The 25941-nt window shown below is 38.9% G+C and overlaps 1 protein-coding gene across 1 annotated transcript in view; it reads right to left on the reverse strand.

The window, feature by feature from the left end:
• The window catches only part of LOC103092368 (uncharacterized), a 1666349-nt gene that overhangs the window by 1464988 nt on the left and 175420 nt on the right, over window positions 1-25941 (reverse strand). Inside the window, exons 14-17 of the mRNA XM_056825346.1 lie at window positions 17112-17387; window positions 16480-16731; window positions 5692-5967; window positions 5070-5321 (exon numbers count right to left, since the gene is read on the reverse strand). Of these exons, the coding sequence (XP_056681324.1) occupies window positions 5070-5321; window positions 5692-5967; window positions 16480-16731; window positions 17112-17387 (1056 nt within the window). The remainder of the gene's footprint in view (window positions 1-5069; window positions 5322-5691; window positions 5968-16479; window positions 16732-17111; window positions 17388-25941) is intronic.

Consider the following 25941-nt stretch of genomic DNA (forward strand, 5'->3'; position numbering starts at 1 on the left):
ACTTGTTGGAGTAGCTGGGTCTCTGAACTTAGTTGGAATCTTGCTTGGAACAAAATCTTGTGGTGAGTGGATAAAAGACTGACTTAGTTTTCTCTCTTAAAGAGAAAGGCCTAGGCCATTTGGCCTAGGCCCTAGGCCTTTTCCTACTATTTCCTCTTACTCTGTCTCTCCTTTCCCTTAATTCCTTCATTCATTTTAATTAAAATCTCTATAAAACCCAATTGACTTGGGTATTTCATATTTGGGGTTTTTCCCATGGCAACAACTTATTTTTGATATAAAATCAAGACACTAAAATTATTTCTACAGTTTTGGCAATTCACAGTCTTGAACCCACATTTTCATGGTAACAAAAACCATCCACATAACTGACCATGTTAACAAGCAAACCAATAAAAATCACATGGTTATCTCAAAAGATGCAAAAAAGCCTTTGATAAAATACAGCACCCATTTCTATTGAAAACACTAGAAAGTATAGGATAGAAGGGCCTTTCCTAAAAATAAAAAACAGTATAGATCTAAAATCATCAGCAACATCATCTGCAATGGAGATAAACTAGTAGCATTCCCAATAAGATCAGGAGTGAAACATGGATGCCCATTATCACTTCTATTATTTAACATTATACTAGAAACACTAACAGTAGCAATTAGAGAAGAAAAAGAAATTGAAGGTATTAAAATTGGCAATGAGGAGACCAAGCTATCACTCTTTGCAGATGATATGATGGTCTACCTTAAGTATCCTAGAGAATCAACCAAAAAGCTAGTGGAAATAATCAACAACTTTACCAAAGTTGTAGGATACAAAATAAACCCATATAAGTCATCAACATTTCTCTATATATCTCCAACACATCTCAGCAGCAAGAATTAGAAAGAGAAATACCATTTAAAATCACCTTAGACAATATAAAATACTTACGAATCTATCTGCTGAGATAAACACAGGAACTTTATGAATACAACTAAAACACACTCTCCACACAATTAAAAATATATCTAAACAATTGGAAAATCATTGGTTGCTCATGGGTAGGATAAGCTAACATAATCAAAATGACAATCCTGCCCAAATTAATTTACTTATTTAGTTCCATACCCAAAAAAAATTTTTACTGAGTTAGAAAAAAAAAACATAAAATTCATTTGGAAGAACAAAATATCAAAGATATCCAGGGAAATCATGAAAAAAAATGCAAAGAAAGGAGCACTTGCAGTCGTAGATCTAAAACTATATTATAAAGCAGGGGTCATCAAAACAAGTTGGTACTGGCTAAGAGACAGAAAGTAGGATCAATGGAATAGACTAGGGGTAAATGACCTCAGCAAGACAGTCTATGATAAGTCCAAAGGTCCCAGTTTTGGGGACCAAAACCCACTATTTGATAAAAACTGCTGGCAAAATTGGAAGACTTTATGGGAGAGATTAGGTTTAGATCAACATCTCTCACTCTACACCAAGGTAAACTCAGAATGGGTGAATGACCTGAATATAAAGAAGGAAACTATAAGTAAATTAGTTGCACACAGAATAGTATATTTGTCAGAATTTTTGGGAAAGGAAAGACTTTAAAACCAAGTAAGAGCTAGAAAAAATCACAAAATGTAAAATCAATAATTTTGATTACATCAAGTTAAAAAGTTTTTGTACAAACAAAACTTATGCATCCAAAATTATAATGGAAGCAACAAATTGGGAAAAAATCTTCATTACAAAAACCTCTGACAAAGGACTAATTACTCAAATTTATAAAGAGCTAAATCAATTGTACAAAAAATCAAGCCATTCTCCAATTGATAAATGGGCAAGGAACATGAGTAAGCATCTTCCATATGAAGAAATCAAAACTATTATTAAGCACATGAAAAAGTTTTCTATATCACTTACAACAGAGAAATGCAAATCAAAACAACTCTGAGTTATCAACTCACACCTAGCAGATTGGCTCATATGACAGCAAAGCAAAGTAATGAATGCTGGTGGGGGTGTGGCAAAGTTGGGGCATTAATGCATTGCTGATGGAGTTGTGAATTGATCCAACCATTCTAGAGGGCAATTTGGAACTATGCCCAAAGGGCATTAAAGAACAGACAGCAGTGATTCTGAACAACTTGGAGGAATCTACGAGAAAAAAACACTATCCACATTCAGAGGAAACACTATGGGAGTAAAAACACCCAAGAAAAACAACTGCTTGAATACATGGGATGAAGGGATATGGTTGGGGATGTAGACTCTAAATTAACATCCTTGTGCAAACAACAACATGGAAATAGGTTCTGATCAAGGACACAAGTAAGACCCAATGAAATTGCACATCAGCTGTGGGAAGGGTAGGTAGAGGGGAGGGAGGGAAATAAAGAGATTATTGTAACCAAAAAAAATTAAATTAATAAAAAAAGAAACGATAAACAAGGGGCAGCTGGGTAGCTCAGTGCATTGAGAACTAGGACTAGAGATGGGAGGTCCTGGGTTCAAATCTGGAAGAACTATACACAGTAACAGCAATATTGTACAAGGATCATCTGTGAAAACTTGGCTACTCTCAGTAATGTAATAATCTGGGACAATCCTGAAAGATTTATGACAGGGAATGTTATCCACTTCCAGAGAAAAAAACTATTGGAGTTTCCTTTCATATTAGTATATTTGTGGTTTTATTTTGGAATTTGGTTACGTATAAATGTGCTCTTACTACAATGTCCCAAATGGAGTGTTTTGTACAACAATAAAAATACAAAAGAAAAATGAAGGAAAAAAGAATTAGTAGAACATTAATGGTCATGATTTACCAAGCTCTTTACAGATATTATTCCATTTGATCCCAAGTCATTCAAAGAAACACTGAACAGAATGAGTTGAAAAACAGAAACTTCAGATTTCTCTGAATTAATGCAGAATGAAGTGAGTAGAACCAAGAGGGTGATTTATACAATAACTACAGTGTTCCGAAGTCAAAGAACTTTGAAAAACTTGGGACCTCTGATCAATGCAGTGGCTAACAAGGATTGCAGAAAACCCATGATAATGGGTTACTCACTTTCTACAAAAACCTACAGACTTCCTATGAAATCAGCTGCCTCACTTCAGAAATGGGATGCAGTCAGGGTGTATGTTGCAACAGATATTTTTTGAGCATCAGAATTTGTTTTCCTTGATTGTCCATGTGGCATCATAGGTGTATTTTAATCTTGAAACAATTATTAATATATCAATAGTGCAACCTATATTCTTATATACCAGATTCATGGGCAAGTAGTTCTTGATCATTGTATTTAATAGGTACTGGATTAATTCTGACCACTCTCCAAATCTACAGTCCAAAAGTCAGAAGAATTCCTGGGTAGGCTGCCACAGGGTCCTGGTTCCCACCTTGTCAGACCAGATTCCATACCAGGTCACATGTTTGAATAAACTCCTCCTCCTTGATCTAATGGTTGTCAGTTGAGCCAATGTTAACTCTTATGCCATGTTACATGATCATTAGCTACCTCCCATTCCCCATTCCTTGATCCTCCAATAAAAAATTGAGGAAATATGTAGTTTACACTTTCTCTCTCTCTACTAGAATCAGAGGAGCACACATTAAGGCTTTTTAAGCACTGTCTCTGAGTCTTTCTTCTTTTATTATATTCCCTCTTTCTCTATATCCCCTTCACCCATTTTCCCTCAGTTCCTAACTCTCTTTCTCAGGTGTCCACCTAGGAATAGATTAATTCATGGCTACAGGCAGGCACAACTCATACCTGTCCCAAAGATTTTAGATTTCATTAGTGGTAGAAGGTAGAAGGGGGACAGAAAATAGATTTTAGTTAATTGGAAAAAAAAATAAATTAAGAAAAAGAACTTTTCAACAACAGGTGTCAAATACATAGCCTGCAACATTCCCAGGTGCTGCATGAACCAGGGGAAAAGGTAATTGGAAAATAGTTAACAAAAGAAAATGAAAAACAGATAATTATATGATAATTTAAAATGTGAGCTTTAGGCATCCTCATGTACAGATTGAGGCGAATAAAAAATCATCCCTCCTCTAAAGTATATGCTGTTGGTGTCTGACTTCCCCAAGGTCACTTCCCCACTTCACAATTCTTTCTCTCCCCGCTGCTCTCCATTCAGAACATCCCCATAGTCTAGGAGAGGAAGTTGGGATACCCCTAAGGTTTGTAACAATAAAATTGCATGAAATAAAAGGAAACTAAGGCCAGAGATGATCTCTCTATGAACCTGCTGCCCATTAGTGTGATTATGGGAATGGAGGGTCTGTCATCTGTACATAGGAAAGTCAGACCAGTGAATTAATTGGGCATCAGGAATTCTACTGTGGACCCAGTTACTGGAGGCTAAAGCCAATCATCCCTTTACATGGATAAGAATCAGGTTTCATAGCAGCCATACTTTCATGTGACTTTTTATGCCACAAAGAGGAAAAATATAGGTGCAATGGTGAATCTCTGTGTGTGAAAGGAGACAAAGTTTACATCCTCCTTTCCATCTCCAGAATATCCCTGCCAAACAGGATCAAGGCCAGCCCTGTTGCATGACCAGAGCTTATACTCCAACCAAGAATTAAAAACATTCTGTGGGTCCATAGCACCAAGGGAAAGGGATGGAAGGAAAGATTATGGAGCAGTCATTGAACCTGCAGTCCTAGAAGTTGGGAGAAAAAGAAGGTTGTATGCTACTAGGACAGAAGAGAATAATACAATATCAATAACAAGGATGATGATGACAATTCACATGTTTTTGTGCCTAACATGTAAAAAGTACTTTCCCCACATAAAATCCTATTATATACAGAGCAAATATTATTCACTTTTCCAGATGAAGAAGCTGAGGATGTGAAAGGAGTAGACACACTTACCACACAGATAATAGACAGAGGAGGAATGATTAAATCCAAGTTTCATGATTCTGAGTAGAAGGTTCCTTCTACCACAATGCAATGTGCCATGGGACCACGGAGGCAGAATGTCACTTATGTCTATTTCTCTCCATGTCTATTTCTGCCAGGGAAAGAGAGAGCCCAACACAAACTTGGGGGCCCAATCAAGCTACTCACCATAGATCATAAGAGTCTTGTTTGCAGTGCGCGTCAAGCCAGTAAATGAGTTAGTTGCAATACAGGTATAGTTTCCGATATGATTCAGGGATGTAATAATAGAAAATGAGGCTGAGTTGCTGACAGATTGTCCATTCTGTAACCAAGTGAATTGTGCTGGTGGGTTAGAATCAGCAACACAGCTCAAGGTAACATTTATCCCCGTTGCGAACTGATCACTTATATGGTCAATTGTGGCAATATCTGGGCCATCTGGGGGAAAAAGAAGGATTCCATATTTAGATTATGGCAGAAAAGAAGGTCATCTCCTAGTCTGTAACCCATCACCAGGGACCACTGTGATGCTCCTTTGAGCTGGGAAATTCACAGCTTCTCCTCTACTTTTACAGTTTGGATCTGAACTTGGAAGATCTTAGGGCTTTCTCCAGTTCAGCACCCTGGATGGCCACCCTCCACCAGAACACATGACAAGGCCAATCTGGGCTCCCTAAAGATGAAGGGGTTTGGGAACCTCAGAGCCTAGCTCTTTAGTTCTCAGAGAAGGGACTGAATTAGCCTGGCCTCTGGGAACACACCACCAGGCTATAAGCAGGCATCATATAGGAAGAAGCAATGTACTTACAGGCAACATCCAGTGTGAATGCATCACTCCTATTGCTATAAAATGGATTCCGGATTTCACACTCATATGGGCCTTTGTTATCTCTTCTTGTGAGCCTGCTGAGAGTGAGTGTCCTCTTATCTGGCGACAGCTGTATCCTGCTACCAGCTGGGGCAACTCTGTTTATGAACCACTGGTAAGCGTGAATTTGACCTGTAGCCTGGCATGTCAATGAGAAGTCCTTGGTCTCCACTGCAGTAATGTTGGAGGTGACAATGGTAGGTTTGGACAGTGGCGCTGTGCAGAGAATAGACAGAAAATGACTGTGTTGGTTCTTTTTCTTACCTTATAACCAAATAAGTGGTTTGGAAGTGGCCTGTCTAAGACCTTGGCAGGCTGGAGGCCAGACACCAAGAACTTGTGATTTCAATAGCAAAGCTCCCCCCTTTCTCTGGTGCAGATCTCATCTCCTCCAGGCCTTAGGAAAAGTTCAGCTTCAGTTCCTGTGACTGACAAAGACATTCACATGGAGTCCAAGCCCCGGGTGCTCAGTCTTTCTGGGCTGAGGCAAGCAGGACTGGGGATGACAGACCCCTTCATCCAGCACCTGGGATTGGATTTGAGGCCTTTATAGCTTGGCAGAACCACCAAGAGTTTATGATTCCTTGGCCTGGGCTTTCGGAAGCCAGTGTTCCTTACCTTGACAGCTTGATAAGGATATTGGGAGAGGTTGGTGTGGATAAACCAGGGACAGGCCACAGGGAGACTGTGCTCAGAAAGGGAAACATTACTTTAATTCTGAAGAGGAAAGAAAAGGAAAGGCAGAGAGTGGAAATAGATCAGTTAGTTTCAGGGAACAAAAGGAAGAGCCTCAGGCTGGGAGTCAGGTCAGACCTGGTTCAAGTCTGGAGATTTCAAACCCACAATAACATCTCTGGTGCCTAGGACATGATTTGTCCACAGGAAGTAGTGCCTACCCTTTACAGAAGATTCTGGAATTCCCTGCTTTGGCCTCTCCCTTTTCCTTAGGTGTTTCCTACCCTATAAGATAAGAATGAGAATGTTGAAGGTGATCTTCAAGCTCAGATATGGTTTAATGCTGGGAATCTAAACTAATGGGGAATAATTTTCCCAGAGTCTTCATGGCCCAAGGAGAGCCCTTTCCTTATCTCTAGTTTGAAGTAAGGCCTTGCCACTGAGAGAGATATGTATGCCAGAGCAATCTCTGGGGCACATGCATGAGGATCGTCAGGCCTCTGTCCTGGGTCATCCATGGCCAGCTGTCTTAAAAATAATTTCCAAATTGATAGTCATATGTTAGAAATATTTCAGCTTCCTTGACCTTTCTCCTTGTTATTTTGGTAGAGCTTGCACTCCATCCCTGAGTCTCCATTGGGAAGTTTAATGTGAGGAAGAGTGAGCCTCCCATTTGTATCCAGTAAAGCCAAGTGACACTGGCCAGGACAGTGACAAATCTGAGGTCAGCTAGCTACCTTTTGTAGTGGGGGGAGAATATGAAGGAACAGTGAGCATTCTCCTGCCATGAAGGCCATGGTAGGACTTTTTGGAAGGTGTTTTGGCAGCATCAATGGATACAGTGCCTGACATGACATAGTGACTAGTGGTAGCCTAAGAGGGAGAAAGACCTATGTTCAAATTCTGTCTCAAAATATTACTGGCTGTGTGTCTTACTAGCAAGTCCCTATCTGTGTCTCAGTCTCCTGATCTGTTAAATGGGTAAAATAATCTCTCAGTCCAAGTGTTATTGGACCAAATGAGAACATATATAGAAGTTCTGTATAAATCCTGAAAATAGACCAAACAAATGTTCAGAGGAAGGAAAGTACAGAGTGTGAGTCTGAGTACCAAATGTAGACTCATGCTGTCTGAGCACACAATGCATGGCCAGAAGTATCTGAAAGGCCTGATGCCCTTTTGTGAATGGCTAAGGTTTAATGACAGAGCAAGAACACTCAAGGATAGTCTGTAGGCAATAGAGAGTCATGAGCAGAGAAGAGACTAGAGCACACACATATTTAATTGAAGGACCAATTGAGGGCACTAGAGATGCTTAGCCCAAAGAAGAGAAGACTTGAGTGGGAGAAAAGACATGTCTCCATGGACTGGTGGAGTTATAATGGGTTCTGTGCCCCTGCCAGGGGATGTTCAGTGGCTTACATTGATCAGGTGGGGACTATTTTCCTTTCTCCTTACAGCAACATTCAGGTACCCTTTTATCTCGTCTATCACAGAACAACCCTTTTTTTAACCCTTACCTTCTGCATTAGAATCAATACTATGTATTGTTTCCAGAGCAAAAGGGCCAGGCAATGGGGGTTAAGTAACTAGCTGAAGGTCACAGAGCCAAACAGGATCCAGTTTTAATGGACTTGACTCCCTGATCATTTCTCTTCCAAAAATGATTTGGGATGCCTTGGGGAACTAACTGAGCTGGATTCCTGGCCTGACTCTGCAACAGTGCTGAGACCCATAAACAGGTTCACATCCAAAACAATCCCTTCATGGGTGAGGATGGACTCCAACATTTGCCCCTCTATGATCAGATGCAAATCAGGCTGGCTCAATCATCCCTGGCCTCAGATATTCCTCTCTTGCTATTGGTCTCCTTCTGTCCACTAGGTGGAACTACCAGGTGTGACAAGGAAATCACTTTTAAAAGACTGATATATATATTAATTTAAGGTCGACAAGGAATTCAGCTATGTAATTCCTTAATGAAAACTCAAGTCAGTCTTCAACCTTTTATGGAGTTTTAATTACAAACAGGAGGAAGAAAGGAATTAGAAATAGAGAGATAGAGGGAGAGAGAAAGGGGAGAGAAGGGAATAGGGCTTGAATACCCCTTCTGTTTAGGCTGGGCCAAAAGGCCCAAGCCCTTAGATAGCTGGGGCAATGAAAGGAGATCAGTCCCTATTACTCACGTGACCAAATATGGAGAAACAGTCTCTGGGGCCCCCACCTTCAGCTTCCTTCAGCACAAGCTTCTTAGAGCACACCACAACCACTCCAACAAACTCCTCAATCACCCCCAGTCTTCAGACCCTCCTATCCTTCAGGAAAACCCTCCAAGTTCCCTCCCCTCAGTCCTCACATCTCCCAATCACCTGTCCATCAATTTCCCTTTGCCAATGGAGGCTCTAGCTTAACCCAGGACCACCCAGAGGTCTCTGGCCTTTGCACATGTCTGTTGAAGGTCCTATTTTCAAATAATTAAATCTTTGATCCTTTGCTACAGCCCTTTCTAAATCCTGTTAACCTGAGGAGGATAGAGATTGGAATAATTAAATTTTGATCTAGGCTGCAGCCCTTACTCAATCCTGTTAGGACTGAATAGGGTGGAGATTGATTCCAAGTATCTCCATTGTATCAATTCTAAAATCAATCATGACTCAAAGAAATTCCTGTTCTATGCTTTAAGCATAGGTCAAAGTCCTTTCCATTGTTCAGCAAAAGGTTTCTGTCCTAAAGTAATCTTAAGAAGGGAAGAGGAGGAAACTCCCATGCCAATGGGGTTCACATTCCAATAGCCAAGACCCACTATCAATAGGGAATTTTTCAAGTATGAAATTTCCCAATGGTGAAATTTACAACATTTATAAGTCTAAGAAATTTTGAGGTTTACACAGGACAGGAAGAACTCTGGCTCATAAAAAGTTTCAGAGTAGCAGTTGACACCTAATGTGATCTAGGGCATCTTAACCTCTCTAGGGCTGTCTCTGGATACAACTGACTTCAGTTCCCTGGAAAGATCAGGAAATGTCCAATTAAAAAGAAAATCCTGAAAATCCAAAGAGAATTTAATAAAATCAAAAGAAAAAATGCAGAATTAAATAAATCTAGGATCTGTTTTTATTTTTAATAAAAATACAACTAAATAGATGACCCATTGGTTAATTTCATTAAAGAAAGAGGAAAACATAATTACCAAAAGCAAAAATGAAAAGGATGAATGAGTTAGCAATGAAGTTGAAATTAAGGAAATTCTGAGCAATTATTTTGAGCAATTATGTACCAGCCATAACTCAGAAACAAAGAGTCATTGAAGGGTTACATCTAAAAAGCAAATCGGGAAAGGCTTTACAAAGTTATAATTGTGGATTGTCTTATGGCTCAATTAATATGGAAAGGCATAGAATATGTGGTTTCAGGTTTAGGATGGTATCCTCATGAAATCTGGGTACCCATTGCTAAAGATATACTACAGAAATATTTAGTCTTTACTATTAGCATACCCCATTACTATTACCACCTACACTCCACAAGGTTAATTTTCTTTTTTGTCCCAACATCCTGTTGTTTTTCCTAGTGTTCTAAGAGATCTTCCAGTATCAGGACCTAATGTTTATGTTGATGCGAATGCTAGTTATAAGGCAGGAGTATACAAGGAAGGTAGCTACCTGTCATTTTTACCACTCCTTTTTCTTCTACCCAACAAAATGAATTAACAGCTGTTTTGCTAGAATTTTGGTTATTTCAGGAGCCTTTCAACCTCATAATGGACTTTAAATATGTTTTTCAGTCTTTGCAAGGTGTAGAACAAGCTGTCATCAGATCTACTCAAAGCAATGTACAAATGTTATTCTGTAAATTACAAACTGTCATATGACAAAGGACACATCCAGTGTATGCCATGCATGTACGCAGTCATACCAATTTACCTGGACCTATTTTTAAAGGAAATGATATCATAGATCAAGCTTTGATTGCTCAATGTTATCTAACTGATATGCAATTAGCTGAGGAATCCATCATAGATTTCACCAAAATAGTACTGCTTTAGGCCAAATGTTGCAACTCACTAAAGATCAAGCCAGGAGTATTGTTAAAAAGTGTCCTAATTCTGTTCCAAACCATCCCCCAATGTATATTGGTGTGAATCCCAGAGGCTTAAGTAGTACAGATATACGGCAAATGGATGTGACTCACAAACCGTCCTTTGGACGACTTAAATATATCCATGTCACTGTGGATACTTATTCAGGGTTTTTATGGGCTTACTTTTCAGATGCCTGGTCCCCCCAGAACATTTAAAACAGATAATGGACCTGCTTATACTTCCAAACAACTTTTTCTTTTTTGTAAAACTTGGGATATTCAACACCTCACAGGTATCCCATACATTCCACAAGGACAAGCTATTGTGGAGCATAGTAATCAAATACTAAAAATGTTTCTTTTAAAACAAAAAGGGGGAGACAGCACCCCACATCAATGATCGGCAATAACTGTATATACTATAAATAATTTGATCTTTACTTCCAATAATATATCCAGAGCTGAAAATTTTTTCTCTGCATTTTCTTATGAACGAAATTGAGGTACCACTACTCCTGTATTCCCTGCTACAGAAGAAAAATTTGTCATATGGAAAGATGATGATCAATCCTGGCAAGGACCTCACCCAGTGGTCCTGCAAGGCCAAGGCTTTGTTTGTGGCTCCACAGGTAAAGACAGTGTATGGCTCCCTTCCTGCTGAGTTCAAGAGACTGACTGACCATAAAGAGAAGGACGAGAAGAGGACTCCGGAAGCCTCACAAGGAGACTCGACTACGTCTCAATAAGATACTGACTCTTCTACTTCTATTCCAGAATTTAAGTACAGCTCCTGGAATAAAGAGATGGGTTTTTTGGGAACAACCACCTTGGGTAGAGTATGTCGGCATGGGACACACTTTACCGTAAGTCATCTTATATACAAAAACTAATTCTGATATTCCTGGCATTTACCATTTTGAGAGACAAGCTAAGGACAATAATCAGGCCAATAATTGTTTGTGTCTTTCAATTGGAATGGACTAGTTGAGGCACCCCCAGTGTGCCTCACACGAGACCATCCTGAATGCCTGCCCCTCAGATCTCTGCAGGCGAATTATTATGGTCATCCTGACCTGTCAGACTCTTTCTGGATAGGATCTTATCGTGTAGACAAAGGGGTAAAATATAAAGGGTACAGCCAACTGCAATATTTAGTTTGGCTAGGGGAATCTTGTGATGGTACTTGGGGACAAGAAATACCTATTTGTCCTTCTGTGATGGAATATGAACAAAGAGACACTGTTAATATGTTTCCTCCCTTGCTATTGTGTAGATCTAAAAGGGCACCATGTATTCATTGGAAAAAATATGATTTGGGTATCTTGGCATAACGACACAAGGTGTATTGGAAAGAAACTGGATTCTTATAAATTTCATCATAGTTTTATAGGAGGATACAGCTTGCCTTTGTGGGTGATGCCCCCAGAGCTAATTGGTTACGTTCTGCTAATTTCATACAGATTTTGATTGATTATGGAAAGACAGCCCTGGCATTGGATAAAGTAAATATGTATCACTATGTTAATGTTTCTAATAATGGAAAAGTCCAAAAACCAGTAAATACAAGTGTTACATTAGACATTCAGACTTGCCTAACAGGGGGATATGCTTTTATACCTACAGTAAATAATCATCCTGAAGCTTTGAACATTACTGAAATAACAAGCAAAAGAGTTAGATATTTGAATATTGGAATGTAACCTGTAGCAACTGTAGGGTCAGTTACTGTGTAGGATCACAGGTGGATGGGCCTGTCTTAATCATTAAGTGACCACGCATGGCCCTTTTTGCCACTGAACATAAAGATTCATGGTATGGTAGCCCAGGGGATCAAATTCTTTATGTATTACAACAAAAAATAAGACCACAACATAAACGATGTATTACTTGTATTGCATTAGGCATAGTAGCATTAGTTTCTTCATTGGCTTCTACTATAATAGATTCTGTATCTTTAGCACAATCAGTATCTAACTTACATTCTCTTGAGAATGACGCCAATCATTTGAAAGCATTGGCTACAAATGTAACCTCAGCATTAGAAAGAGAAAAAGAAATTGATACAAGTTTTTACAAAAGTATTATGATGTTACAGAAAAATATGACTGATCTAACAAATGAAGTAGAATGTGTCATTGAAAACACACATGAAATGTGATTATAGATATACTGCATTTTGCTTACTATATAAGAGTAAATAATGACACAAAAACATTGGAAAAAAATTAAATTACAATTACAGGAATTATGGGACCATGAAAACATCACCAAATATATTAACAATCTCAGTATATTAATTCAGAATATTGATTCATTCTTTCAGGAGGATCTCTAACCACAGCATATCGCAGATTCTGTGTATAATTGGATTGAAACATAAAAAGGATTGTTTTCCTCCTTATTTCATGATATGACTCTTCTTGTAGTTGGTGCACTTGTGATTTTGTTTATCTGCTTATGCTTGTCTTGTTTGCTAAAAGCTTTAATTACTAGTTTTCCTGAATTGCAAAAAAAACTATTAATGGGATCCTGTACCAAAAGGAATTTGATGTCTTAAAAATAAATGGGGAATTGCAGTGAACCTTCCAGGAACCCATGAGAAAAAATTCCTCTTCCCAGGTGTTTGACACAAACTATTCCTGCTGAGTATACCAAAACATAGAAATCTCAGTTCAAGGCTGCATAAACAATTCCAAGATCTCCTGAGAACGGGTTAACTCCCCTGTTCATATTCTGGGGAGGATTGGGGAGAATAGATTGTTTCTCTTGAGGAGAACTTTAAATCTTGCGTGCTGCATACAATAAACGTTCATTATCCCTGCTTTGATAATGTTGCAGTCTTTCTTTCTTGAAAATTTTTAGCAGTCCCCTATTGCAACTCCTTAGGAGTCCCAGGCAGTTTTCTAATACGCAGTTCCCTCAATTGATCTTCAGAGACTCCAGACTCCTCACCAATCTGGCTGAACATTCCCCAGTTCACTGTTGCCACTTGTAAATAGTCATCTAGAACCAAATACAATAATTCAAGTGCCATCTGATAGTACAGAAGGGCAGCTTTCTCCTTATTCTTGGAAATGGACATGCTTCTCTTAAGACTGCATTGGTGGTTGAGGTAGTTGTGTAGCTCAGTGCATTAAGAGCCAGGCCTAGAGATCAGAGGTTCTGGGATGAAATCTGACCTCAAATAATTCAAAGATATATAACCCTAGGCCACTCATTTAACCTCCATTGCACAGTATGTATTCTAAGGCTAAAAGGGAAGGGTTAAAAAAAGTATGCATTATGCTTTTTCAACTACCCTGTTACCTTTCCCACTTATAATAAGTTTGTGGATCTCTCAATAATCCCCAACATCTCTTTATGCAATCCAAATTGGCATTAATAGTCTGTCTCCAATTTCCCCTTTTTTAAATCAACCATACCCCATTACTTCAACTCTTTTCTATGGCATAGGTACCAGTCACTGTCCCATCGAGGCCGATGCTTTTTTGTGTTTTGGACTTTTTCTACTCAAGGATAGGACCTGATATCAATCCCCAATTACATTCATCTTATCACATTATGTCTACTGTGCCAGCATCCTAAACTACTTCTGCATCCTACCTGTTTCAACAATCCCTATCCTGCCATTTTTCTCATTATTTTTTTTTCCTTCCAGTTTCAAAATTATGCCTTCTGCTTGTCTGTAGAATTAGTAGAACATTAATGGTCATGATTTACAAAACTCTTTACAGATATTATTTCATTTGATCCAAGTCACTCATAGAAACATTGAACAGAATGAGTTCAAGAAAAGAAACTTCAGAAGATTTATCTGAACTGATACAGAATGAAGTGAGTAGAACCAAGAGATAATATATACAATACCAACATTGTTCTGAAGGCAAACAACTTGGAAACCCATGGGACCTCTCATCACTGCACTGACCAACCAGGACTGCAGAAGACCCATGATGAAATAAGTTACTCACTTTCTACAAAAAGCTATAGACTTCCTATGAAATCAGCTGCCTCTCTTCAGAAATGGGATGGACTGAGGGTGTAAGTTGCAACACATATTTTTTGAGCTCTGAAATTAGTTTTCCTTGATTGTCCATGCAGCATCATACATGTATTTTAATCTTGAAACAATTATTAATATGTAAATATTGCAACTTATGTGCTCATGTACCGGATTCATAGGCTTATTAGTCTTGATCATTGCATTTAATAGGTACTGTATTAATTCTGACTACTCTCCAAATCTACAGTCCAAAAATAAGAAGAATTCCTGGGTAAGCTGCCATAGGGTCCTAGTTCACACCTTGTCTGACTAGATTCCATACTAGGTCACATGTTTGAATAAACCCCTCCTATTTGATCTTGTGGTAGTCAGTTGAACCAATGTTAAGTCTTGTGCCTTGTAAAATGATCATTAGCTACCTCCATTCCCCATTCCTTGATCCTCCAATAAAATATTGAGGACATATATAGTTCACTCTCTCTTTCTCTCTACCACCATCAGAGGAGCACACAGGCTGGATCCCAAGCTCTTGAAGCCTTGTCTCTGAGTCTCTCTTCCTTTGTTCTATTTCCTCTTTCTCTATATCCCCTTCACCCATTTTCTCTCAGTTTCTAACTCTCCTTCTCAGGTGTCCACCTAGGAATATATTAATTTGTGGCTACAGGCAGGCACAACTCATACCTGTCCCAAAGATTTTAGTTTTCATTACTGGTAGAAGGTAGAAGGGGGACAGAAAATAGATTTTAGTTAATTGGAAAGAAATAAATTAAGAAAAAGCTCTTTTCAACCATGGGTGTCAAATACATAGCCTGCAACATTCTCATGTGCTGTATGAACCAGGGGAAAAGGTAATTGGAAAATAGTTAACAAAAGAAAATGACAAACAGATAATTATATGATCATTTAAAATGTGTGCTTTCATCATCCCCATGTACAGATTGAGGCCAATAAAAATCATTCCACCTCTAAAGTATATCCTGTTGGTGTCTGACTTCCCCAAGGTCACTTCCCCACTTCACAATTCTATCTCTCCCCCCTGCTCTCCATTCAGAACATTCCTAGAGGCAGGGACAGGAAGTTGGGATACCCCTAAGTTTTGTAACAATAAAATTGCATGAAATAAAAGGAAACTAAGGCCAGAGATGATCTCTCTATGAACCTGCTGCCCATTAGTGTGATTATGGGAATGGAGGGTCTGTCATCTGTACATAGGAAAGTCAGACCAGTGAATTAATTGGGCAGCAGGAATTCTACAGTGGATCCAGCTACTGAATGCTAAAGCCAATAGATCAGAACCAGGCCTCACAAGAGACATGCTTCCATGTGGCATTTAATGCCACAAAGAGGAAAATATATGTCCAATGGTGAATCTCTTTGTGTGAAAGGAGACAAAGTTTATATCTTCCTTTCCATCTCCAGAATTTCCCTACCAAGGGGAATCAAGGCCAGCCCCATTGCATGACCATAGCTTATACTCAACCAAGACTAGAAATATTCCGTGTTTCCACAGCACCAAGGGAAAGGGATTGAAGGAAAGAGTATTGGGCAGTCATTGAACCTGCGGTCCTAGAATTTGGGAGATGAAGAAGGTTGTATATCACTAGGACAGAAGAGAATAATACAATATCAATAACAAGGATGATGAAGACAACTCACATGCTTTTTATACCTACCATATAAAAAGGACCTTTACTCATAGAATGCTATTATATACAGAGAAAATGTAATTCATTTTTCCAGATAAAGAAACTGAGGCCTCAAAAGGAGGAGTCATTTACTACACAGAGAGTAGACAGAAAAGAAAGGATTCTATCCAAGTTTTATGATTCTGAGCTCAGGGCTCTTTCTACCACAATGCACTGTGCCATGGGACCAGGGGGGGTGGGGAGAGTGTCACTTTTGTCTATTTCTGTCATGCCAGGGAAAGAGAGAGCCCCACACAAAGTTGGGGGCCCAATCCAGATACTCACCATAGATTATAATATTCTTGGTTGCAGTACGCGTCAAACCAGTGAATGAGTTAGATGCAGTACAGGTATAAGTGCCAGCATCACTCAGGGATGCAATAATAGAAAATGTGGCTGAGTTGCTGACTGGTTGTCCATTGTGTAACCAAGTGAATTGTGCTGCTGGGTTAGAATCAGCAACACAGCTCAAGGTAATATTTGCCCCACTAGGGTACTCATTGGCTGAATGTACAATTGTGACGTTATCTGGGCCATCTGGAAGAAAGAAAAGGATTCCATATTGAGATTATGGCAGAAATAAGGGGGCATCTCCTAGTCTATAACCCATCACCAAGAACCACTGTGTCTCCCTGATCCTCCTTTGAGCTGGGAAATTCTCAACTCATCTTCTACTTTTCCAGTGTGGATCTGAACTTGGAAGATCTTAGGGCTTTCTCCAGTTCAGCACCCTGGCTGGCCACCCTCAACCAGAACACATGGCAAGGCCAATTTGGGCTCCCTAAAGATGAAGTGGGTTGGGAACCTCAGAGCCTACCTCTTTAGCTCTCAGAGAAGGGACTTAATTAGCCTGGGCCTCTGGGAACACACCACCAGGCTAAAAGAAGGCACCATAAAGGAAGAAGCAATATACTCACTGGTAACATTCAGTGTGAATGGATTACTCCTTTTCCTAAACAATGGGTTCTCGATTTCACACACATAGGGCCCTTTGTTTTCCGTTCTTCTGAGACTGCGGATAGTGAGTGTCCTCTTATCCGGCGACAGCTGTATCCTGTTACCACCTGGGGCAAGTCCATTTATGAACCACCGGTAAGCGTGAATTTGACCTGTAGCATTGCATGTCATTGAGAAGTCCTTGGACTCCACTGCAGTATTGTTGGAGGTGATGATGGTAGGTTTGGACAGTGGTGCTGTGCAGGGAATAGACAGAAAATGACTGTATTCGTACTTTTTCTTATCTTATAACCATATAAGTGGTTTGGAAGTGGCCTGTCTAAGACCTTGGCAAGGCTGGGGACCAGAGACTAAAAACCTGTGATTTCAAAGGCAAAGACACCCCTTTCTATGGTGCAGATCTCATCTCCTCCAGTCCTTAAGAAAAGTTCTTCTTCAGTTCTGTGACTGACAAAGACATTCACATGGAGTCCAAGCCCCTGGTGCTCAGTCTTTCTGGTCTGAGGCAAGCTGGTCTGGGGATGATAGACCACTTCATCCAGCACCTGGGCTTGGATTTGAGGCCTTTCTAACTTGGCAGAACCACCAAGAGTTTATGATTCCTTGGCCTGGACTTCCAGAAGCCAGGGTCCCTTACCTTGACAGCTTGATAAGGATATTGGGAGCCGGTGGTGTGGATAGACTAAAGTCAGGCCATGGGGAGATTGTGCTCAGAAAGGGAAACATTACTTTAACTCTGTCGAGGAAAGAAAAGGAAAGGCAGAGAGTGGGAATAGATCAGTTCTTATCAGGATACAAAAGGATGAGCCTCTGGCTGGGAGTCAGGTGAGACCTGTTTCAAGTCTGGATATATTGAACCCACAATAGCATCTCTAGAGCATAGGACATGATTTGCCCCCAGGATGTCCATACCCTTTACAGAAGATTCTAGAATTCCCTGCTTTGGGATCTTTACTTTCCTTTGGTGTTTCCTGCCCTACAGGATGAGAATGAGAATGTTGAAGGTGATCTTCAAGCTCACATGAGGTTTTATGCTGGGAATCTAAGCTAATGGGGACTAAATTTCCCTGAGCCTTTATGGTCCAAGGAGAGACCTTTCCTAATCTCTAGTTGGAAGTTAAAATACCTCACTGAGAGAGGTATGTGTTGTAATAATTAAAGGAGTTTGGCATAAACTGTTACAGATAAAAGAGTGGTTGCCTTAAACTGTGACCTCAAAGATATGTTTTCAAATCAAAAATATAGTGGTCACCCGGGAAAAATTCCCACATATTAAATATAACCAAGTCAGCTGGGTTTTATGGAGATTTTAATTAATACAAATAAGGAATTAATGAAAGAGAGAGAATAAGAGGAAACAATGAGAAAAGAGATAGGCCAGCTTAGGCCAGCCTAGGCTTTTAAGCCTTAAGAGAGAGATCAGTCAGTCTTTTATCACTCATGTAAAAAAAAGACTCAAATACAGGACTACAATCCCCACGAGCCTTTGCTCCACTTCCCCAGAATGCCTTGTAATCTCACCTGGGCCGAGATCGAGAAGGGATTTAAGCTGATTCAAAAGCTTTTGAGGGGGGCTTGGGGCTTTTGGACTTCCGTTTTGCAGCAGGAGAGTCTCTTGCGTGATGTGAGGTTATTTTGTCTAGGCCTCTGGCCTAGGCACATGTTTCTTACTTGTATATTCTTTAATCTTTAATCCTTTAATAAACCTTTAAAAAATATAATACTTCTTGCAGAGAGAAACTAATTTCTACCTGCCTCAGTCTCCCCATCTCCCCTAAATTTTAATCTTTACACTCACCACAAGATTTGTCCCAAGCAAGACTCTAGTGTTCAGAGAGATACCAGTTCACCTTTGGCCAGCTCAATCTCCATCTAAGTTCAGCCATCAAGCCCTTCCCATTCATCTTTGGCCATATGAAACCTCTTCAGAGAGAGGTCCTCAGAGAGAGTTTTTCTCTCAGCTTCTGATTTCCTTTTAAAGAGAATTTTCTCCTATGTCACCTCCCCTAAGTTCTCACATCTACCAATCACAGTAGACATTTTCCAAAGGACAAACCATTCTTAATTCACACCTGAGTAGACTAAAACCTCATACCTCTTTTGTTAAGGCTTGTCCCTTACAAGTTGGCAATTTGCCTGACCTTCATAGGTACTTAGCACCTTCCTAAAAATGGACTTAGCTTAAGGCTTTTGTTTCACTATAAGTATGAGTTAAGTACTTATTTATTGTTCAGTAAAGAGTTTACAACTTTATCTTCCTCTAAAATATGCTTAAGTATGGGTGGAGTAGAGTTCTCACATTCCTGACTAAGTCCCTTCATTGTTAAAATGGGGAATGGTCTTAACCAAGTGTTATGAAGTAGGGTCTGAGAATTTTTAAGATTCACAGTGTGCCAGAGCAATCCCTGGGGCACATCCAGGATCATCAACAGGCTTCCTTCCTGGGTCATCCATGGCCAGCTGTCTTAAAATTAATTTCCAATTTTACAGGTATAAGTGAGAAATATTTCAGCTTCCTTGACCTTTCTCCTTGTTATTTTGGTAGAGCTTGCACTCCATCCCTGGGTCTCCACTGGGAAGTTTAAGGTGAGGAAGAATGAGCCTCCCATTTGTATCCAGTAAAGCCAAGTGAGACTGACCAGGACAGTGACAAATCTGAGGTCAGCTAGCCACCTTTTGTAGTGGGGGGAGAATATGAAGAAACAGTGAGCATGCTCCTGAGCATGAAGGTCATGGTAGGACTTTTTGGAAGGTGTTTTGGCAGCATCAATGGATCCAGTGACTGACATGACATAGTGACTAGTGTTGGACTAAGAGTGAGAAAGACCTGAGTTCAAATTCTGTCTCAAAATGTTACTGGTTGTGCGACTTACTAGCAAGTCCCTATCTGTGTCTCAGTCTCCTGATTTGTTAAATGGGTAAAATAATCTCTCCCTCTTAGTGTTGTTGGATGAAATGAGACCATATATAAAAGCTGTGTATAAATCCCAAGAAGAGCCCAAACAAAGGTTCAGAGGAAGGAAAGTCAGAGTGTGAGACTGGGTACCAAATGTAGACTCAGGCTGTCTGAGCACACAATGCATGGCCAGAAGTATCTGTAATGCCTGCTGCCATTTTGTGAAGGGCTAAGGTTTAATGCCAGAACAAGAACACTCAAGGATAGTCTGTAGGCAATAGAGAGTCATAGAGAAGAGACATGAGCACACACATATTTTATTGAAGGGCCAATTAAGGGCACTAGAGATGCTTAGCCCAAAGAAGAAAAGACTTGAGGAGGAGGGGAGACATGTCTCCAAAGACTGGTCAAGTTATAATGGGTTTGATGCCCCTGCCAGGGGATGCTCAGTGGTTACATTGATCAGGGAGGGACTATTTCCTAATGTGTCAGTATCTTTTCTCCTTACAGCAACATTCCGGTACCCTTTTATCTCTTGTCTATCACAAAACAACTCTTTTTTAAAACCCTTACCTCCTGCATTAGAATCAATACTCTGTATTGTTTCCAAGGCAGGAGGGCCAGGCAATGGGGGTTAAGTAACTAGCTCAAGGTCACACAGCTAAGAAGTGTCTGAGGCAAGATTTGAACCCAAGATTTCCTGATCCACAGCCAGGCTCTCAATTCGCTGAGTTACCCAGCTGCCCCTGCAGATCAGCTCTTCAGAGGAGTAATGGCTTCTTTTTCAGAAGGGGCAGGGATTATGATTGGAATCCTGGTGACTAATTGAGAACTCTACTATATTTTGTTAGAAAGATAGGCGAGTAGGATTGTGTGGCCTCTGACTCTTATTTCTCCTAGTCTGCCTCCAGAAATGTGGGAGAAAAATGAAGATGATTCCTCAATTTCTTGACCTTCTCTAGGCCCCTGGTCTCCCTCCCTTCCCCAAGCTTGCCTTTCACACAATATTTACTGATATGGATCTCATTGTTCTTTTCAGGGTTATTCATTGTACCTCCTTTTTTCCCAACTTCTTTCTCAAGCAAAAAGTCTTTACTTTTCTGTTTTTAGAAGATGTGGTAGACCTAGATTGATGTAGCCCCAAAATTAAGGAAATAAGATTTAAGAAGACAGAGCCGAAAAGAATGGAGAGGCAGCAAAGGGATCAGGGATAGGGTAGTCTAGAGATAAAGTGAGATGGAGGAGAGTTTTCAGCAAGCTGTATCTCAAGGAAACTGGTCTATGGGTTTTCCTTGACTACACAGGCCAAACAGCAAACAGTTTTAATGGACTTGACTCCCTTCTCATTTCTCTTCCAAAAATGATTTGGGATGCTTTGCAAAACTGATCTGAAGAGGATTCCTGGACTGACTCTGCAACAGTTATGAGACGCATAAACAGGCTCACATCCAACCCAATCCTTTCTTGGGTGAGGAAGGGCTCCAACATTTGCCCCTCTATAATCAGATGGAAATCAGGCTGGCTCAATCATCCCTGGCCTCAGATATTCCTCTCTTGCTATTGGTCTCCTTCTGTCCACTAGGTGGAACTACCAGTACAGGAAGGACTCATTAGTACTAAAAGTTTCAGAGTAGCAGTTGACACATAATGTGATCTAGGGCATCTTAAACTCTCTAGGGCTGTCTCTGGATACAACTGACTTCAGTTCCCTGGAAAGATCAGGAAATGTCCAATTAAACAGGAAATCTTGAAAATCAAAAAGAGAGTTTAATAAAATCAAAAGAAAATAAAAAACAGAATTAAATAATACTAGGATCTGGTTTTTAAAATATAAATACAATTAAATAGATGAAGCATTGGTTAATTTGATTAAAGATAGAAGAAAACATTATAACCAATAGCAAAAATGAAAAGGATGAATGAGTTAGCAATGAAGTTGAAATTAAGGAAATTTTGAGCACTTATTTTGAGCAATCATGTGCCAGCAAAATTGAAATGTAAGTAAAATAGATGAATACTTACAAAAAAGATTAATTGCTCAGATTAACAGAATTATAAATAGAATATTTAAACAACTCAATCTTAGAAAAAGACATTGAAGAAACCACAAATGAGTTCTCTATGAAAAAGTCCCCAGGATCAGATTGATATACCAGTGAATTACCACACTGAAGGAACAATGAATCTCAATGCTATTTAAACAATCTTAAAAATCTAGGCAATGAGGGCTATGGGGTGATTAGTAGATAGCAGGGCCTAGATTCAGGAGGACCAGGGTTCACATCTGGCCTCAGATACTTTGGATGTGTGACCACGGGCATGTCATTATCCCCCTTTTTCTAGCCTTTACTTCTCAACTTACTTTGAACCAATACTCAGAATTGATTCCAAGATGGAAGGGAAGAATTTTCAAAAATAGGTAAAGAAAGAATCCCACCAAATTCCTTTTGTGATCCAAATATATTTTTGATACCAAAGCCAGTGAAAGCAAAAACAGAAAAAGAATTGGAATACTTAAATAATCCTGTATTAGAAATAGAAATTGAACAAGGCATCACAAATGTCCCTAAGAAAAAATCCACAGGGCCTGATGGTTCTATAAGTGTGTTATATCAAACATACAACGAACAACTAATCCCAATATTATACAAAATATTTGATGTAATAAACAAACAGGGAGTTGTACCAAATTCCATTTATGACACAATTATGGTACTGATTCCAAAGCCAGGCACATCAAAAACAGAGAAAGAAAACTATAGACTAATCTCCTTCATGGACATAGATGCAAAGGTCTTAAATAGAATACTAGCAAAAAGACTCCAGCAACTGATCCTGAGGGTTATTCATTATGATCAGTTGGGATTCATACCAGATTAATATTAGGAAAATCATCCACATAATTGACCATATCAACAAGCAAACCAACAAAAATCACATGATTATCACAACAGATGCAGAAAAAGCCTTTGACTAAATACAACACTCATTCCAACTGAAAGCACTAGAAAGTATAGGAATAGAAGGGCCTTTCCTAAAAATAATAAACAGTATATATCTAAAACCATTAGCCAACATCATCTGCAATGGAGATACACTAGATGTATTCCCAATAAGAGCACAAGTGAAATAAGGATGCCCATTATCACCTCTACTATTTAACATTGTACTAGAAACACTAGCAGTAGCAATTAGAGAAGAAAAAGACATTGAAGGCATTAAAATAGGCAATGAGGAGATCAAGCTATCTCTCTTTGCAGATGATATGATGGTCTACTTAAAGTATCATAGAGAATCAATTAAAAGGCTAGTGGGAATAATCAACCATTTTACCCAAGTTACATGATACAAAATAAACCCACATATGTTATCAGCATTTCTATATATTTCCAATACATCTCAACAGCAAGAATAAGAAAGAGAAATTCCATTTAAAATCACCCTACACAATATAAAATATGTAGGAATCTATCTGCCAAAGCAAACACAAGAACTATATGAACACAACTACAAAACAATTTCCACAAAATTAAAACTAGATCTAAATAATTGGAAGAACATTAACTGCTCATGAGTAGGATGAGTTAACATAATAAAAATGACAATCCTACCCAAACTTATTTAGTGCCATACCCATGGAACTACCAAGAAAGTTGCTTATTGAAGTAGAAAAAACATCACAAAGTTCGTTTGGAAGAACCAAAGATCAAGGATATCCAGGGAAATAATGAAAAAAAAATGTGGAGGAAGATGTCCTAGAAGTAGCAGATCTCAAACAATACTATAAATCAGGGGTCATCAAAGCAAAATGGTACTGGCTAAGAGACAGAAAGGAGAATCAGTGGAATAGACTTGGGGTAAGGGACCTCAGCAAGACTGTCTATGATAAACCCAACGATCCCAGCTTTGAGGACCAAAATCCATTTTTTGACAAAAATGGCTGGGAAAATTGGAAGACAATATGGGAGTGATTGGGTGTGGATCAACATCTCAAACCATAAACCAAGAAAATTCAGAATGGGTGAATGACATGAATGTTAAAAGAAGGAAAATATAAGTAAATTAGGTGAACACAAAATAGTATGTATATATCAGATCTTTGGGAAAGCAAAGATTTTAAGACAAAGCAAGAGTTAGAAAGAATCACAAATGGAAAGTAAATAATTTTTATTATATTATACTAAAAAGGTTTTGTGCCAACAAAACCAATGTAATCAAAATTAGAATGGAAGCAACAAATTGGGGGAATAAATCTTCATAACAAAATCCTCTGACAAAGATCTAATTACACAAATTTATAAAGAGCTAAATAAGTTGTACAAAAAAACCATGCCATTCTCCAATTGATCAATGGGCAAGGGACATGAATAGGCAATTTTCATATAAAAAATAAAAACTATTAATAAACACAGGAAAAAAAGTGTTCTAAATCTCTTATAATCAGAGAGATGCAAATCAAAACAACTCTGAGGTATCACCTCACACCTAGCAGATTGGCTAACATGACAGCAAAGGAAAGTAATGAATGTTGCAGGGGATGTGGCAAAATTGGAACATTAATGCCCTGCTGGTGGTGTTGTGAATTGATCCAACTGTTCTGGAGGTCAATTTGGAAATATGCAGAAAGGACACTAAAAAACAGTCAGCCCTTTGATCCAACCATAACACTGCTGGGTTTATACCCCAAAGAGATAATATGGAAAAAAAATTTGTACAAGAATATTCATAGCTGCACTCTTTGTGGTGGCAAAAAATTTGAAAATGAGGGGATGCCCTTCAATTGGGGAATGGCTGAAAAAATTGTGGTATATGTTGATGATGGAATACTATTGTGATCAAAGGAATAATACACTGGAGGAATTCAATGGGAACTGGAATGACCTCCAGGAATTGATGCAGAGTGAAAGGAGCAGAAGCAGGAGAACATTTTACACAGAGACTGATACACTGTGGTACAATCAAATCTAATAGACTTCTCCATTAGTTCCAAATGCAGTGATCCTGATCAACTCAGAGGGATCTATGAGGAAGAAAACTATCCATATTCGAAGGAAAAACTGTGGGAGCAGAAACACAGAAGAAAAAGAATTGTTTCATTACATTGATGGAAGGGGATATGATTGGGCATGTAGACTCTAAATGATCACCCTAGTGCAAACATCAACAATATGGGAATAGGTTCTGATTAAGAACACATATAAAACACAGTGAAATTGCATTTCAGCTACAGGAAGGGGTGGAGGAAGTAGAAAGAGGGAAAGGATATGATTCTTGTAACCAAGAAATAATGTTCTAAATTGACAATATAAAATTTAAAATATAACTCCATGAAATATTTCAGTAGCTATAAGACTTAAATCCTAAATATTTACATTCGCCACACTCAAGTTATGTTTTACTCCAGAACTGGCTACAAATCATGTTTGTAAATATTATGTAGAAAAATATAAAAACATGTTTGAATGGAAATAATTTCCATATGGTGCTATTTCTTTAAGTTAAATAAAGCAACTTTTTTTAAAAAGATAAAAAAAAAATAGACAGAGGAGAGTTAATCCTATCTTTCACAAGAGACTGATGACTTAGCTATCCTGATCAATACATTGATCTAAGACATTTTCAAAGGATTTATGATGAAGAAATATACTCTCTACCTCCAGAGAAAGATCTGATGGTGTCTAAATGTTGTATAAACAATACTTCTTTCAATTTCTTTTTTCTTGGCTTTTGTGTTGTTGTTACAAAGTGGATAATATGTACATATGTTTTACATAATTTCATATGTACAAAGGACATCACATTTTTTGTCTTCACAATGGGTCAGGACCAGGTAGGAGGGTGGGAATGCAAAATTTTAAAAAACTGTTATTAGTAAAAATATAAAGAATTTGGAG

This window comes from Monodelphis domestica, chromosome 4, assembly GCF_027887165.1.
Source record: "Monodelphis domestica isolate mMonDom1 chromosome 4, mMonDom1.pri, whole genome shotgun sequence".
Classification (NCBI taxonomy): domain Eukaryota; kingdom Metazoa; phylum Chordata; class Mammalia; order Didelphimorphia; family Didelphidae; genus Monodelphis; species Monodelphis domestica.